This window comes from Camelina sativa, chromosome 7, assembly GCF_000633955.1.
Source record: "Camelina sativa cultivar DH55 chromosome 7, Cs, whole genome shotgun sequence".
In the NCBI taxonomy this organism is placed as follows: domain Eukaryota; kingdom Viridiplantae; phylum Streptophyta; class Magnoliopsida; order Brassicales; family Brassicaceae; genus Camelina; species Camelina sativa.
In genome coordinates, this window is record NC_025691.1 from 23,914,495 (window position 1) to 23,931,366 (window position 16,872).

At 39.0% G+C, this 16,872-nt stretch overlaps 5 protein-coding genes and 1 pseudogene across 10 annotated transcripts; 4 read left to right on the forward strand and 2 right to left on the reverse strand.

Annotated features, from left to right (window-relative positions):
* LOC104702251 lies at positions 7-2,165 on the forward strand. The gene is made up of 3 exons (XM_010418079.1): positions 7-491; positions 1,040-1,396; positions 1,519-2,165. The coding sequence occupies exons 1-3, from the start codon at positions 147-149 to the stop codon at positions 2,002-2,004; spliced, it is 1,188 nt and encodes a 395-aa protein (XP_010416381.1). The 5' UTR covers positions 7-146; the 3' UTR covers positions 2,005-2,165.
* LOC104702252 (random slug protein 5-like) lies at positions 4,266-6,437 on the forward strand. Of its 2 annotated transcripts, XM_010418081.2 has the most exons (7): positions 4,266-4,459; positions 4,729-4,803; positions 4,966-5,078; positions 5,171-5,347; positions 5,434-5,532; positions 5,631-5,876; positions 6,015-6,437. In XM_010418081.2, the coding sequence occupies exons 3-7, from the start codon at positions 5,010-5,012 to the stop codon at positions 6,312-6,314; spliced, it is 891 nt and encodes a 296-aa protein (XP_010416383.1). In that variant the 5' UTR covers positions 4,266-4,459; positions 4,729-4,803; positions 4,966-5,009; the 3' UTR covers positions 6,315-6,437. The 2 variants fall into 2 exon arrangements, with proteins under 2 accessions (XP_010416383.1, XP_010416382.1); XM_010418080.2 differs by lacking the exon at positions 4,729-4,803 and having other exon boundaries at positions 4,267-4,459.
* On the reverse strand, positions 6,517-9,343 carry LOC104702253 (uncharacterized protein At1g01500-like). 4 transcript variants are annotated; one of them, XM_010418083.1, is made up of 4 exons: positions 9,093-9,343; positions 8,869-8,931; positions 7,873-8,707; positions 6,517-6,987 (listed from the first exon to the last, which is right to left on the reverse strand). In XM_010418083.1, exons 3-4 carry the CDS (start codon positions 8,608-8,610, stop codon positions 6,757-6,759), a joined length of 969 nt encoding a protein of 322 aa, XP_010416385.1. In that variant the 5' UTR covers positions 8,611-8,707; positions 8,869-8,931; positions 9,093-9,343; the 3' UTR covers positions 6,517-6,756. The 4 variants fall into 4 exon arrangements, with proteins under 4 accessions (XP_010416385.1, XP_019083382.1, XP_019083380.1 ...); XM_019227837.1 differs by lacking the exon at positions 8,869-8,931; XM_019227835.1 differs by lacking the exon at positions 9,093-9,343 and having other exon boundaries at positions 8,869-9,040.
* LOC104702254 (nucleolin-like) lies at positions 10,448-11,067 on the forward strand. The gene has a single exon (XM_010418084.2). It carries the CDS (start codon positions 10,503-10,505, stop codon positions 10,908-10,910), a length of 408 nt encoding a protein of 135 aa, XP_010416386.1. The 5' UTR covers positions 10,448-10,502; the 3' UTR covers positions 10,911-11,067.
* LOC104702257 (S-adenosyl-L-methionine-dependent tRNA 4-demethylwyosine synthase) lies at positions 11,517-15,792 on the reverse strand. Of its 2 annotated transcripts, XM_010418086.2 has the most exons (9): positions 15,148-15,792; positions 13,687-13,997; positions 13,481-13,596; positions 13,203-13,378; positions 12,819-13,009; positions 12,627-12,713; positions 12,376-12,533; positions 12,073-12,283; positions 11,517-11,977 (listed from the first exon to the last, which is right to left on the reverse strand). In XM_010418086.2, the coding sequence occupies exons 1-9, from the start codon at positions 15,683-15,685 to the stop codon at positions 11,822-11,824; spliced, it is 1,944 nt and encodes a 647-aa protein (XP_010416388.1). In that variant the 5' UTR covers positions 15,686-15,792; the 3' UTR covers positions 11,517-11,821. The 2 variants fall into 2 exon arrangements, with proteins under 2 accessions (XP_010416388.1, XP_010416387.1); XM_010418085.2 differs by lacking the exon at positions 15,148-15,792 and having other exon boundaries at positions 13,687-14,642.
* The window catches only part of LOC104702255, a 6,582-nt pseudogene continuing 5,644 nt past the window's right edge, over positions 15,935-16,872 (forward strand).

Below are 16,872 nucleotides of genomic sequence, written 5' to 3' on the forward strand. Positions count from 1 at the left end.
TTTTTTTTTCATAGTTAATCCTCATGATCCTCCTCTCAAATCTATTGATCTCTCTCGCATAATAAAATTTCGGAGAAAGAGGAAAACCCTAATCCCCTCTTTCTCTCGGATCATCTAGAAAAAAAAAACTTATAAATATTTTATAAATGAAAATGAGGAAGCTTTGTCCGAATTTGGACAGAGAAGACGGGTTAGAGACGGTGTTAGAGGTTCCGGTGCCGGAAGAAATGTTTGCGAAGATGGGAAGCAATGCGGCTGGGCGGTGGAGGAATATGCACGCTCTCATGAAAGCACACACGGTCGTGACCGCTGTTTCGGTTGATATGAGAACGCCGCCGTCGTCATCGTCGATGAGCAATGTCAATATGCATTTGCAGTCAAAATCAGACAACGAGTTTGTGGCGTTGTTGAAGATCGTGGGAAGTCCTCTTATTCCTTTTCACGTCCCACTCGAGTTCTGTCTTTCCCGGCCCATTAATGACACTTCCATCGTACGTATATCTTAAATTTTATTGATTTTTTGGTATTTTGATTTCTCTCGACCCGTAATTATATTGTGTACACTTCTTGACTATATTTACGTTTACTTATAGATTTTACAAAGATAGTTTTGTGTTTAGCTCTCGTTTGAAATCACCGATATAAACTCGTGTAATAGACATTTTCAAACGTGGGATAAGGTCATGATTCGAGTCTCATTTAACGGTGGTTGGTTACTCTTAACGATTCAAATATTTTTAAAAATACTACAATATTCTTTGATTAGAGGACTATGTAATGTATAGAAATGAAACGTGTAGCTTTTATTTACCTTCAATTCGTTTTGGGATAAATATTTCAAACATGATAATATTTCAAAAAGAGCTAAAATTCGTTTTATAGGATGCATAATTTTAGCTCTTTTTTTTTTCCTTTATACAATCGATTAAACAAAATTTCCAATTTACATCATATAACACATTTCGTTAATCCCTTTGCATCTAAGTAAAAGAAAAAGGAAAATATATGTGGAATGTTAATAGTAATGATATATTTGAAGGAAGCGTCTACGGCTAAATACATAGTGCAGCAGTACGTGGCGGCGTGCGGAGGTCCAGCAGCTTTGAACGCAGTGAAGAGCATGTACGCAGTTGGGCAGGTGAGAATGCAAGGCTCCGAGATGGTTGCCGGAGAGGACGAAGGAACGAGTGCGCCGGTGCGGCTAGGAAAAGGCAGTTTCGAGGTTGGAGGTTTTGTTTTATGGCAGAAGAATCCAAATCTTTGGTTCTTAGAGCTAGTGGTTTCCGGTTTCAAGATTAGCGCCGGTAGTGACGGCAAGGTGGCTTGGAACCAATCCTCCACTCAACCTTCTCAAGCTCACCGTGGCCCTCCTCGCCCTCTCCGCCGCTTTTTTCAGGTAACTCATCTCAAACTCTCTTATACATTTTGTATTGAATCATTACAACGTATAATAATTTAATACAAAGTATGTTACGTACAAAGTACTCTAACATTTTCACCTGTGAAATGACGTGATAGGGACTAGACCCGAGATGCACGGCTAGTCTGTTCTTAGACGCCGTATGCATCGGTGAACAATCCGTTAACGGGGAAGACTGTTTCGTCCTAAAGCTAGAGACGCCGGCAGATATTCTAAAGGCTCAGTGCTCACCAAACACGGAGGTGATCCACCACACGGTGTGGGGTTACTTCAGCCAACGGACGGGACTTCTCGTAAAGTTCGGTGACACAAAGCTCGTGAGGGTCAAATCCGGCAGAGGCAAAAACGACGGCGTTTTCTGGGAGACAAGCATGGAGTCAATCATCGACGATTACATATTCGTTGACGCAGTCAACATAGCTCACGGTGGTCGAACCGTGACAACGCTTTATCGCTACGGGGGAGCTGTTAACCACCGGAGACGAATAGAGGAGAAATGGCGGATCGAGGAGGTGGATTTTAATATTTGTGGCTTGTGTTTGGAGAGCTTTTTGCCACCGTCGGATATCAACAATGATCATTAGTCTCTCTTTTTAGATGTTTTTATTTATTTTGTTAAGTAGGTTTCTTAATGATATACTACACCTCAGATTTGGGACAAAAGGAGTAAATATGTAACCTTGACGTGGGAGATTCGAGAGGGTGTAAATGTACTATCTTCATAGTAAAAAAAGATATATTTCAAAGGTCATTGGCACAATATTTTTCCATAAAACATATACCAAATTACCAATTTCTTTTTGGTTCCTTTCAACAATTGGTTGTAGCCAATTGGGGAATGGGATACAACATTCCAAGCAAAACGAAGTAAATATGATAAGAGAAAACAAACTTAAAAATGCAATGCCTGTGACAATGATCTTAATTCTGTGTTGTGTAGCTAAGAAGGCCACACGACATCACTCTCTAGGGTTACATTCGTATAATCCCAAGTAAGGGCCGCACCCGCATTTCAAAACTTAGATGAGAATAGTGAGAATAGGAGAGAAGTTTTGGTTCCATTCAACAATATTCATTTTTCATGTAGGTAATAATGGACTATACCACAATGGCCCAAACAAGACAATTTTACAGCCCAATAAGACAATAGTAGTAAGCCCGATAAAACCAAAACCCTAGGTTGCCGAAAAAACCAAAAACATCTCCACTATATAAATAAGAGACAAAATCTCTCAAACTATCAAAACAATTACAACCGATCTCTCTATTTCCTCCGCCGCAGTTATCATCTTCGCTTGTGGTATCTTATCGATTGGTTCTTTTTAGTTTAGTTTGTTTGATCTCTGTTTTGTTTTTAGTTTAGTTTCGATTTAGATTTAGATTGTTTGAAAGCATCTGTGTTTATTAACCCACTCCTCTAGCTTAGTGAGTAAAAATCACAAAAAAAAGTATGGTAAGAGGAGTTAGAACAGATGCTGATATTGATTAGGTTATCTTACCAACCCATTGCTATTTCTGCAGCTTTGGCGTCAAATGAATGGACCTATAATTATATTTGTTTTTTTTTGAATCTTTTAAATTATTAGGGTTTAATTACTGTGATTGATGGCAAATGAAGAATTGATTATTTTATGCTTAACCACTGATGAACAGTGTGGACAAAACATCTCCGCTTATTATCTGATGCCAACATCCGTCTTTTTAATTTGTAAATTGTTTTTTTTTTGGATTAATGGGTTTTTGAAAAAAAGATCGATGATGAGATATTAGCAGACGGGCGGTCTGAATTGATGCCGTGTAGATTGTCTGCCATCGCTACTATTAGCTTCTCTGAGTTCATCTTAGTCTTTATTTTGATTTTATTTATATGTATATTGATAGAGATGGTTTAGGGTTGCGATGATGAAGTTGCTATTATATATGTCTGGACTTATGAGATTTTATAAATCTTTGAAATGATTGTGCAACCTTTCTGAGCTTACTCTATCCATCGTCATATGTTTTTCTTTAAAAATTCTGTATCTGTGAAATACTATACTTGGATCTGGTGGGTTGGATTTGCAAATATTGGTTAATTTAGCTGTGTAAGTAGTAGATCTCAACCTAGTACACACTAACCTGGTTTGGATTTTAAACTAGTAGAATGATGGAGGTATGTGGAATTTGTGAGCGTGTGTCGTTCCAACAGAGTGTTGTTATAGTGTAATGGAATTGATTTTTCTGAATTTATGTTTTAGCTTGTCGGGTGAATCTGGTCTGAAGAACCGAATAATCATCTATGCTTATTGCGAACTATCACAAGTCCCATCTCTGTTTTTAATCATGTTGTTAATCTGAAGCTCCTGTTAAACTCATGCGTCTTGGAAATTTCAAGTGGAATTGGCGTCCGACCTTGCCTGATTGTGGTATTTAAACCAAGATCCTGCGTGAAGGCTTTAATATTCAGTCTCGTATTCTTTAATGTTTCGATTTTTGTTTTGCTTATGTTGTTTGAATGTAATAATTTTATTACTTTTACATCAAATAAAATTTAATTTATAATTTATTTTCGTAAGTTAATACAGTACATATATTTTTTGAATCTTTCAAAACTTCTTTGATTACATTCCAACATTTATTTGTATCTTGTATGAATTTGGGCCTGAGATGGGTTCGAAAATGACATGTTAATTGAGGCTTTTGGTCTCCGATGAATTTTGTCTTCTATGTGTAGTCGACACGTGGCAGTCTTCATCGTATCAGTGTATATGTGAATGAATCTCACGTGCCGTACCGTACCGTTCAGTTTACTAAAAATATATTTTTATATTGATGTCTTCCCGTCTGTAAAGCGTTTGGTGGAATTGTCTTTTTTTTTTTTTGTTTTTGACATTTATTTTTTTCTTCCTCGCACCTCTACAGTCGACACTTCTCCATTTTCTTTTATCAGTTACACAAAACTTTCTTCAGCTGACTCTCGACGACTTGTCTCTCACTTTGCAGAAAAAAAAAAAAAAAAGAATCATTCTTTCTCTCTATTACTAGGTGCTCTCTGTTTAGGTGCGCTCCTTTTCTCTTTTAAAGTTTCGGTCTTTTGGTGTTTCTGAATCTTATAGATATGTCAGGTCTTAAGATTTGATTATATGTTTTCTCTAGAATCAATTCTCTGATGAGTACAATACTAGTTAGAGTCCCTTGGATTGTTTAATATTCGGTTTCGTAAGCGAGCTCATCAGAAATTTCTTTGTCTAAATGTTCTGAATTTGGGTGGATCTTTGACAACTAACTATCCAAATCTTCGTTGATTGACCGATCTGTTTTGCTTTTAGGGAATTGAGAAACTTTACCTGATTCTGAGTTTCGAGTTTCTTAGGGCTTTCGTCAGAACCTTAAGGGAGCTGTAGGTAGTTGAGTCATGTTTTGTCTGTGATTTCCAGTCACATGCAGATCAATCACCCACATGAACCTTTTCGATTTACATTTTATTTCTCTTTGGATCTAACGCCCTTCGTTAGTATTATTAGCTTACGCAATTATGATCTTTTTCATTTTGGTAACTTTTACAGACTGAAAAGATTTTGATATTATTGGAACCCAAGTGCCATTCAAAATGTTTCGTTGGAAGAATTCTTCTCAGCCCGAGCAAGAGCATAACGAGGCAGCTCTCAGAGAGGCAAAGGTGAAACCTTTTACAGGCCTTTCTTGATGATGTTTTCTTAGTTACCTATTTGATTTCTCAGTGGTAATTTTATTCTGGTCTTAATGGTCCAGATCAAAGAGCTTAGAGCTCTCTTAGGTGAGCTATCTGGAAGGACTTCGCTCTTCTACTCAGATGCATGTCTGAAGAGATATCTGGAAGCTAGGAATTGGAATGTAGGCAAAGCCAAAAAGATGCTTGAGGAGACGTTGAAATGGAGATCAACCTTTAAACCTGAGGAGATCCGATGGGTAAGTATCAATGTTATTATTAGTCTTTTTAATCCTTTCGGCAAGTCTTACCAAAACTTACCTGTTGAGACTTGCTTTCTTACTAGGATGAAGTTTCAGGTGAAGGTGAGACTGGTAAAGTTTACAAAGCTGGATTCCATGACAGGCATGGAAGAACTGTTCTTATACTGAGACCTGGCTTGCAGGTTTCTAAAGCTTTATATTCTTAGTTAATATTTTTAGACTGTGTTTAAGTTCGGGGCACAAGATTAAACCATCCATTTTCATTTCAAAACTTCTGCAGAACACGAAATCGTTAGACAAACAGATGAAGCATCTCGTGTATCTCATTGAGAATGCTATTTTGAATCTGCCCGAGGATCAAGAACAAATGTCGTGGCTTATTGACTTCACGAACTGGTCAATGAGTACCAGTGTGCCTATTAAATCTGCAAGAGAAACTATAAATATACTTCAAAATCACTACCCTGAGAGACTTGCTGTAGCGTTCCTCTATAATCCTCCAAGACTCTTTGAGGCATTCTGGAAGGTTAGACAAAACACTGCTTCTAGGCCTCATAGTTAGACAAAACATAGGTTGATTAAGAAAATTTTGCGCATGTTTGGTCTTCCACACATGAATTGATTATGATGGTATTTTCATTTTGTTTTTGATGTTGTCCCACAGATTGTTAAGTACTTCATTGATGCAAAGACATTCGTCAAGGTGAAATTTGTTTACCCAAAGAACCAGGAAAGCGTGGAGCTTATGAGCTCATTCTTTGACGAGGATAACCTCCCAACCGAATTTGGAGGGAAAGCTTTGTTGCAGTATAACTATGAAGAATTCTCCAAGCAAATGAACCAAGACGATGTTAAGACTGCAAACTATTGGGGATTGGTTCACAGTACTGACAACCAGCTGCATGCGAGCAACGGTTTTTCTGGAGCTGAGATTTCCCCTGACCCAAATCAAACCAACCCTTAACCAAATTTGAAGGCAATATGTTTGTTTCAGATGGGACTAATTAATTATTGGTGATCTTGATGCTAAGAAGAGAGGTTGTAAAATTTAAACATGACGTTGATCAAATAAAAAGGATTTGTATTAGTAACTCTAGCGGGGATTGTATGTGAATCCAAAAACTTTTACACTCATAAGCGTTTATTTAAATGAAGCAGACAATGGATTCACATTACCAGCAAAAAGCTTAATTTCTTTCAGTAGGAAAACTCAACAAACACAACAAGAGAATGATTTCTTCCAAAATTTCAAGGCACAAAGAGAAAAAAATACACATGAAGAAATTTTTTACTACACATCAGTATTAGCATAGACTATATAGCTTAAAGTTCTGCAGTCAAAAGTGATGTGGTAAGGACTGGAGTTAGAGGGATAGTAGAAGAAGCTCGGGGCAATTTGAATGAAACTAGATAATCCTCCTTCTGAAGTTTCTGGTGGTTGATTGATAGGTACGCACAAGAAGGCCAACCCCAATGCCAAGACCTACACAGACACCAAGACCAATTCCCACACCAACCCTCACACCAGCATTGAACCACGACATCTCACCATCTTCACCGTCTGCATACTCTCTATTCCAATACATGTCGCCGTCTTCTCCTTCATATTCTTGTTTGTAACTTCCATATTCTGTTACCTGCACAGATAAAAACTCCCATACTTCAACAAGGAATTCAGCAACAGAGAGATCCATGTAAGTAGAACATGCCTGTCTCTTAAAAGAAAATTAAGTAAAAGACATTCATAGAGCTGGTCAAATAAAGAATACAATGGTCAAAATCAATTGTAGAATAGAGGCTGATGGTATTTATGTTCCAACCTTAAAAACTCTTTCAGATGTATCTCATATGGGTGTCTACACCTCCATAAATTACAGGTCATAGTTATTGGCATTGTACTATAGTTAACACAAGATCTCAAGATAACACATGCTCTAACAATGTCATCTGCAAGAACCTCAAAGTAATCTTGACAATAACTCTTGAATAGAGCATGTTTCCCGAATCAGTCTATGCACAAATTAAAGACGATATATTGTGGCATTACATATGAAAACCAGGATATTTCAATCAATGGGTTTAACGAACTAACTGTAGCAGACAAGAGGATAGGAGTTCAGATATTAAGATCACAAGAGAAGAGGCAAATGGGAGAGAGAGAGAGAGAGTGTGTGTGAACGAGTGAGATAGAGAGAGAGTGTGTGTGTGAACGAGTGAGATGGAGAGAGAGAGAGGGAGAGAGCTATCTAATGACTTGTAAAAGGTGGCAGGTCCCATACCTCACATGATCATTTATCACGAAGTTGGTCCACTTCAATATCTAAAGTAATTATCTTCCTAAGAGTACCCAAGAAAGATGTCTCAATCGATGAAAATCTCAAAACCATGAAAATCTTAAAATGCTCATGATAGATAACATGACCAAGAAGACTCATACATGAGGGAAAGTATTCAATGTGTTGAAGTTGGACACAAATCAATAGAAAACTATTAGGAAGGATTATAGTAATCTTGAAAGTTACCTGATAATCAAGCTCAGATGAGTTGCCTTTATGAGGCTCACCGGTATCATACTCGGGAATAGAATCTAATGCAGTCACTCTACTGTGCTTCTTTCTGAAACCAAGCTGTAGAGTCTTGGTTAAGATGATGGGTGTTCCTGAGAAGCAACCAGTGACATAGACTTCAATAGTTGGCAACGGAGATGACAAATCCGAACCACCACCAATATGTTTCTCCTTCAAGAAACCAGACCCTGCAGTGATCTCAGCTTCGCAGTTCATGTTCCACCGCTTCACGCTATGCTTAGATTCACCAGTGAAACCATTACTGCCGGACATCTCAAGCGTTCCAGACAAAACCAGCTCATCTTTATCACAAACCTCAAACTTCACACTACCAGACAACCTGATGTTGTCAGTGCTGATAAAAGTAGCTACTTCAGATTTCTTATCAACACGATCTCTCCTTAGCTGAGAAGAAACTCCTTCAGAGTACATGCTCATCCTAACACCGTTAATCTCCAAGATAGAATCTAGATCCAGTGGGATATGAGTGATCGTGAGAACCTCAGGTGTCGAAGCATCCACCTTGAAATTGCTGATTCTGACATAAAACACTCTCAAATCAAGCAATGGCGATGATAATGATAACGACGATGACGAAGATGGTATTCTGGAATTGTGATGGTTATAACTCTGATATCTGACCATCTGATGAGATGCTTCAGAGTTGTTACGTGTCTCATAAGGCTCCACCATGATTTTTAAAAAAGAACCCCAAAGAATCAATATTTATTTCTCACTGAATCGGAAAACATCTGCATCAGTCGATTTGGATTGCAATACGTGATTTTTGCTGCAGAAAACGAGAATCACAAAACGAAATCAAATGGGGAAAGAATAATCAAAATTGGGAAAAAGAATCATTCTTTCCCAAAATGGAAGATTTCAAGGTAAACCAGAAGAAGAAGCAAACAAAGAGAAGGAAGGTCAAAAAGATTGAAACTTTGTACTCACTTGCCAAAAACAGAGAGAGAGAGAGATGGTCAAAATAACAACAACAGATGCAGAAACAAATCCCTGTATTGAGAAAAAAAAAAAACATCCAAAATGTTCAAATTAGAAGAAAAAAAAGTAATCTTTCAAGAAATCACAAAAGGAACAACCTTTAAAGAGAAACGAAATAAGTGAAAACCTAGAAAAATCGGGAGAAAAGAAAGGAGAGAAAGGGAAAGGCTCACCCAGAAGATGTGTTACCATCCACAAAACCACACTTAATTTTGCAACAAAAAACTAGTGCTTAATATTAATCTTCCTGTCTGTCTCAAAAATTATAATCACGGAGGAAAAAAAAAATTATAATAAAAATAGCAAAAATTTTGTGGCCAAGTAGGATTTGTGAAGATCCTTCCTCCCCTAGATCATAGCTTTTCGAGCTCTAGCGCGTGGCGACGTACCCACAAAATAATGTTTCCACCCAAAAGAAAAAAAAAATTATAATAAAAATAGCAAAAATTTTGTGGCCAAGTAGGATTTGTGAAGATCCTTCCTCCCCTAGATCATAGCTTTTCGAGCTCTAGCGCGTGGCGACGTACCCACAAAATAATGTTTCCACCCAAAAGAAAAAAAAAATTATGTCTTTATCGAAAAGAACAAACAGAAGGAAAAAAAAAATTGTATAATACTGAGAATCAGAGAAAAGAGTGATGGATGGGAAATTGGGAACTCGATAGAATTGTCTTTTCTTTTTAAATTTTAATGAGATGAGAGAGAGAGAGAGAGAGAGAGAGAGAGAGAGAGAGAGAGAACGACGGGAAGAGGAGGAGGAAGAAGAAGAAGATAGATGAGTCTGACTTTCTCTCGATCACGTGATCTTATCCCTTTACCACCAAACAAAACCATTCATTCGCTGTTTACGAGACAACAACACCACGTCGGTCGTATTCTTGTAAAACGACACGCATTTTAAATTCCTTTTTTTAAAACGGTAGACTTGTTGGGTCTTTTAAAATTTTAGGGCCCGTTTAGCTTTCGTAATGTATAGTGAACGTCGTCCCGTTTTTTGGTTAATCGTACTCGTGAGTCATATACATTAATTTTTTTTATTTAAGTTTATCTCATTCGTTGTATTTACTATAAAGAATGTGACGGTCCGAAACCTCTCACATGATCGATTATAGATATCCAATTACCGTCTGATTAAACAAAAACACATCATCATATATATGAATGAATGTGGTTAGGGTTTACTGTAAATTAAAGTTTTATTTTATTTTGAAGAACTCAAACCTCACAAACAAATTGTAGCTAGCTACCGGGTAGTGTGATAATTAAGGTGGCAAGAATTCAAGGACATATATGTCATACATGTATTATATTGGTGGATAATATAGAAGAGATAACCAACGGACAAAAATAAAATCTACTCTTTTTTATTTCTTCTGATATTTTTTTAGTTTTTTTTTTTATCTAATACACCAAAGAGTGGGCGGCTTTTTGATTTTAAAGACTGTTGTGTTTTGTTTCTGTCTGTAAAACATAAGAAAGAAAATTTATTGCTCTTCTTGGAGATATTAAAAAATCTTACAAGCTGTTCAAGTAAAATATTATTCTGTTGAAAGACAAAANCAAAAAAAAGAAGAAGTGAACTGATGGGGAAGAGAAGGTTTCAGAAAGCAAAGGAACCGTCGTCAGTGACGGTAGCTGAAGCTTCATCTCCCACGGAGTCTCAGACGACAAGGAGACGAAGAGGAAGGCCAAGGAAGAATCTTGAGAACCCTGAAGGTTTCAAGAAAGAAGAATCCGAAGAAGACGAGGATTACGAAGAGTATGAGGACGAAGAAGAAGATGATGAAGAAGCGGAGGTACTTATTAACAGAGAGAAGCAGAAGAAGAAAGTTAGGAGTAGTAGTAGTGCGGAAGAAGAGCAAAAGTTGAAACATGAAGAATTAGAGGAGGAGGAGGAGGAGAAGCCGGAGATGACGACGATGAAGGCGGTGGTTCCACAGCCGTCGTCTAGACGGTCGAGGAGGAAAAGCACGCCGGTTAAGAGTTGGTAAATTTTTCTTTACCATTTCAATGGAGTTTTTGTTTTTTCTGAGTGTGTTTTTTGGATTATTGCTGAGCTATAAATTAATTATAACCCTGGAAGAGATACAATTGATTTTTAATTTTCTTGGATGCTATAATTCAAAAACAAGAAGCTAATTTTGTCGATCTCAGTATTAATTTTGGTACGTCAAGAAGATATAAACTAAAATTAATTGTTTCCATGAGAAAGCTGTGTTATTTAGGGTTATTCTTTTATAGTTGTAGTAGGTTTGTGTTTAATTTATTGATTGCGTAGTTGATGGATGCCTACGTCCCTTTCAAATTTTTATATGATAAATGATATAAGGTAACCAACGCACATGGTGAACGGATAAGTTAAGAAACTAATGGATATTGCATTGCTAGTGAGAAGAACCTGTCAATTATTTAAATCGCAACGCTAGCTACGTTTTTGACCAAACATATACAATTAAAGTTATCTAACTAAAGTACTAAACTAACCGTCTAGAGCAGAGGTGAGAAAGAGACTTGACGAGGCCACGTTGATAGTAGTAAACAAACTATTTTGTACACAAGACAATTATTGGGTCCGGCACAAGGCTTTACAAGCGAAATCATCTTTCAAAAATTTCCCAAAACATTTGAAACCTTATCAGATACAAAACAGTGAAACTCTTGTCAAGTTTGATATGATTTCAAAAAGTTTAACGTCTTTCCACGAGAAAGAGAATGTGAACAGAGAATCAACAGAAAGTTTCCCTTCTTCTTTGAACAAAAAGCTTTAGACCTAGAACAAGAAGCTGTAAAGGGCTAACAAAATAGCTTTTAGCTTGATCCTGTCTTAAAGCTAAGATCGCTTGTGGTTTAGGATGATGGCGACAGAAACAAAAAAGCAATATAGCTTAGCTTACTAAAAGTCTTAAGCTAAAACCGCCTGTGGTTTAGGATGGTGATGCCTTTCCTTCTTGTAACGCAACTGCTCTGGATCAAACCCACCTTCCTCTGCTCCATAAACCGCCCATGATGGTGTTTCAGCCATATAGTCTGTGCTGGTGAACGGTTCTCCAGAAGCCACCTACGCGAATTCATTCAATAGTGTTCGTTATATAGCATACCAATTACAAGAAAACTTGATTTTGAAATGAACATATTTCGGGTTTGTTAACTAACCAGATCGTGGAACTTTTCATAGTCAATCCAAGTGAACCACTTTCCATTCAATTTGAACTTTTCGGTTCTCCCTAGAAGAACACAGCAAGAATGGGCGTGTTCGCAAGCAACCTCGTACTCCCCTTTGCTCTTCACAGACAGAGCTTCTGAGAATGCCTTAACGTCTGCGTGCCATGGTACATTCTCCATTGTCAACTTTGATGTCGCAGATCTGTTTTTGTTTAGTTCCCAGAAGATTTATATAAGTATGATATGTGTGTAACATGAGCGTAACTGAGATGATAACAAGTAGAACACACTCACGATCCACAATATGTGACGCCTTTGATCTCGATGAAATCAGGTTTCCCAATGCTGAAAAGGTTGAAATAAGCATCTAGCTCCTCTGTGTTCCATCCTTTGACAAGTGTTAAACGGTAGACAGTTCGCTGCTGCTTCTCCTGGAGAGCTTTCAAGGAGTCCTGGAAAACAATTGATGCAGAGATTTATACCTTTACCGTAATTCACATTTCATTTCAAAGGTCCATTGAAGGAGGCTACTATAAAATACTCACAATAAACCGTTCCCAGAAGTCTGCAAACAGAGGCCTGTCAATAGCTTTCAAGCTCTCTTTGGTGGCAGCGTCTACACTTACGTACAACTGTATATGCCAAAGACAATGAGTTAGGCAATTTGCTTCAGTTAAGTGCATGAAGAGCTTTCAAAGCTGGAAATAAAATAAATGTACAAAACAGACACCAGAGACCTGGGTGATAGGCTTCATCATCAAAATCTTTTCGGGGAACTGTGCATTAGTAACCAAAAAAGTAGAAATGCGCCTTCCATGTAGCTCATCTACAAGGGCATTGATCTCCGGATACATAATGGGTTCACCAACAAGTGATAACGCACAATGTCTTGGGTTTAGACCTTCTTGTAATTTCTCTGGAGTCACACCTGAAGAACATAGCAGACCATAAACATCAGCATGACATTTAAATCAATAGCGCAAACAAATATATCAAATAAACAAACGACTCAGAGAACATCTAAATTTCAAAAGGCATCCTAAGCTCAATGCTTAATCTGCCTAGCACGCTTTTGGGATCATAGCTAATAAGGGTCAAAATATGGAGAGATATAAACTAACCTGGAACTCCTTTCATTTGCTTAATCATCTTTGTATGAAGATCTAGAGCACCTTTCACAATCACTGAAGGCTCATCCATCTTCCACTGCCAGCTCTTCCCCACAGGATTAGTGTGATGCCTCCAACAAAAGACACATTTGTTTGCACAAGCCAAACTAGGTGTTGTCTCCATGCACCTAGCTTATTCGAAAATGATAAAAAAAAATACATTCTATCATAAGAATCACGACCTACAACCATAAGACTAGGAGGGAGAATAGCAGAAGTTTCAATTAAACCTGTGACTCTCGATGCCATAAAAGGAGTGCTTGTAGCAACCTCCCCTGCCTCTAAGTTGTGACTTAGTCCATCTACATATTTTAACCCCGCTATGCGAACCGATGATTTTATAGCCCTGCAAGTGTAAAAGCCATGTTCATTCAAGCAAATGAGAGAAAATCTAAACACTGCTTCAAAGCTCAAACAACACCAACACAATACGTACCTGTTTCGTTAAGCTTGCTCTAATCACAGGGGTCACCATTTCTTTCTTTCCATCAACTTTAGCCACTTTAACTAAGCCATTTCTCTTCGAAGGAGCTTTTCCAGCAATATCTTCAAGATCAACAAGACCTCCGTCATCACCATCATCTTCTTCCTCATCTGTTGACTCGTAATACTCAAGATCATTCTCAACAGCATCAATCTGCTGCGAAACCCCATTTGTTTCTTGAGCAGAACCTCCTTTCAGAACCCTGATAACTCCATCACACCATTCTTGAAACGACTTGTCTAATTCTCCGTCATCAACGTCACCTTCTCCCACCGGAATCATCTCGAGTCCACCCAACCCTGTCATCCGACTCGACAATTCCTTGGCCACAGCGTTGTAAGATTCACCATACGCACGGCTCCCGACACCGAATACGCCGAATTTGCAATCGGAGAGAAGAAGCGAGCCAACTCTGAAATCCTCGGCGCTCTCGCCAAGCCAGTTCACGAGAAACTCTCCGTTCTTAGGCGGCTTCCCACCGTCCCAAGTCGATGCGATGAATATAACTAGGGTTTCTTTGGGGAGTTCTTCAGGCTCGTAGCTCCGTGGATCGATGAGATCAAATGCTATGTCATTAGCTGCGCAGAGCTCGTGAAGCCGCTGAGCTAACGCTTTAGCTGTACCAGTTTCGGAGATGAAGAAGATCTTCCCTCTGCTGGGTTTCGAAGTAGTAGAGCTAGGGTTTAAGGAGAGGTTTTTGAGACGCTTCAAGCGGCGATATTTGTGGATACAGTAAAAAGTCGTCGCTGAGAGTAGAGCAACAAAAGCTAGCCGAGCACGCAAGGACGAAGTCGCAGACATGACTGACGACTAGAAGAAGATTACGGCGGCGCGTAATGTTCACGCGAACCAAGATCGGTTAATGTGAGAGAGAAAGAGCTGAGAAATGGGGAAGACGGAAAGAGAGCAGTAGAAGTGTAAGGTTTAATAGCTGGGCTTGAATTTTAGGCCCATTAAAATTAGGTTAAAAAGCCCATCAAAATAAAAAAGCCCTAAACAGCTACAACCACACGCATTTATTAATAAGCCACCGCCACGTGGCAATCTTCTTTGGGAATCTCTTCTTCTTTTTCTTCGGCAACGCCTCGTTTCCCTCCCTAGGTCCGGCGAGTGAGAGAGAGAGAGAGAGAGGAGAAAAGATATAAATAAAAAGTAAATGCAATTAAAACGGAGGGAATATTCGACGGCGAATTACCGGTAAATGTCGGAGTGGTGTTTAAGTTCGAATCCAACTTTATCGACGGCATTCCCAAGTAGTGGTTGTTTTCCAGGTGTACCTATTATTCTTTCCCCAGAATTCGATTCTCAATGCTTCCTCCTATTTAATAGCTTAACCAGCACAACAACCATGCGTCTCTCTAAACGCCAGCTCTCACTTCCTCTTTCTCTCTGTATCANCGTCATCAACGTCACCTTCTCCCACCGGAATCATCTCGAGTCCACCCAACCCTGTCATCCGACTCGACAATTCCTTGGCCACAGCGTTGTAAGATTCACCATACGCACGGCTCCCGACACCGAATACGCCGAATTTGCAATCGGAGAGAAGAAGCGAGCCAACTCTGAAATCCTCGGCGCTCTCGCCAAGCCAGTTCACGAGAAACTCTCCGTTCTTAGGCGGCTTCCCACCGTCCCAAGTCGATGCGATGAATATAACTAGGGTTTCTTTGGGGAGTTCTTCAGGCTCGTAGCTCCGTGGATCGATGAGATCAAATGCTATGTCATTAGCTGCGCAGAGCTCGTGAAGCCGCTGAGCTAACGCTTTAGCTGTACCAGTTTCGGAGATGAAGAAGATCTTCCCTCTGCTGGGTTTCGAAGTAGTAGAGCTAGGGTTTAAGGAGAGGTTTTTGAGACGCTTCAAGCGGCGATATTTGTGGATACAGTAAAAAGTCGTCGCTGAGAGTAGAGCAACAAAAGCTAGCCGAGCACGCAAGGACGAAGTCGCAGACATGACTGACGACTAGAAGAAGATTACGGCGGCGCGTAATGTTCACGCGAACCAAGATCGGTTAATGTGAGAGAGAAAGAGCTGAGAAATGGGGAAGACGGAAAGAGAGCAGTAGAAGTGTAAGGTTTAATAGCTGGGCTTGAATTTTAGGCCCATTAAAATTAGGTTAAAAAGCCCATCAAAATAAAAAAGCCCTAAACAGCTACAACCACACGCATTTATTAATAAGCCACCGCTACGTGGCAATCTTCTTTGGGAATCTCTTCTTCTTTTTCTTCGGCAACGCCTCGTTTCCCTCCCTAGGTCCGGCGAGTGAGAGAGAGAGAGAGAGAGGAGAAAAGATATAAATAAAAAGTAAATGCAATTAAAACGGAGGGAATATTCGACGGCGAATTACCGGTAAATGTCGGAGTGGTGTTTAAGTTCGAATCCAACTTTATCGACGGCATTCCCAAGTAGTGGTTGTTTTCCAGGTGTACCTATTATTCTTTCCCCAGAATTCGATTCTCAATGCTTCCTCCTATTTAATAGCTTAACCAGCACAACAACCATGCGTCTCTCTAAACGCCAGCTCTCACTTCCTCTTTCTCTCTGTATCACTACCTTATCTCCTCGCTTCCGTTTCCATCATTTCCCCGCAAAATTCCCTACTCGAAGAGAATCTCTCCACACCACCACTGGTTCGTCTTCCTCTTCTACTACATCGTTTTGCTTTTTTTTTTTTTGTTCATCATCCGTGGTCCCTTGATGTAAACCGTTTCGTGTACGTTTGTTTGTTTTCGTGGTAGGCTAACCGTCTTAATCGCATGTTTAATGACGTCGCTGTGACTGATTTCACTGTCTTGCTATGAATTTTAGTGTATCCGAAAGAAACACTTCTATTTTCGTTTTGTAGATTCCTCCACTTGGTTGGTTAACTTAGTTTTGTTCCATATAGCTGATTCTGGTAGCAGCTTAGTTTTTGGGAAATTCAGAGTTTGTTTATTAGTGAAAGAATCTTAGATCGGCAAGTAAGGTGTGCTAGTAATTAGTAGGTATCTTTAATCGTGGAAGTTGCAATTTCTAGGTCTTGCCTGGAGCATACCTTGGGAAGAAACTTTAGGATCAGGTTTTAACGTGGTGCACTGCTTTGGTCTTTTGATTTTGATCGAGGTAAGAAGAAGATATGTTTAGGTTTTCTTGTAAATAAT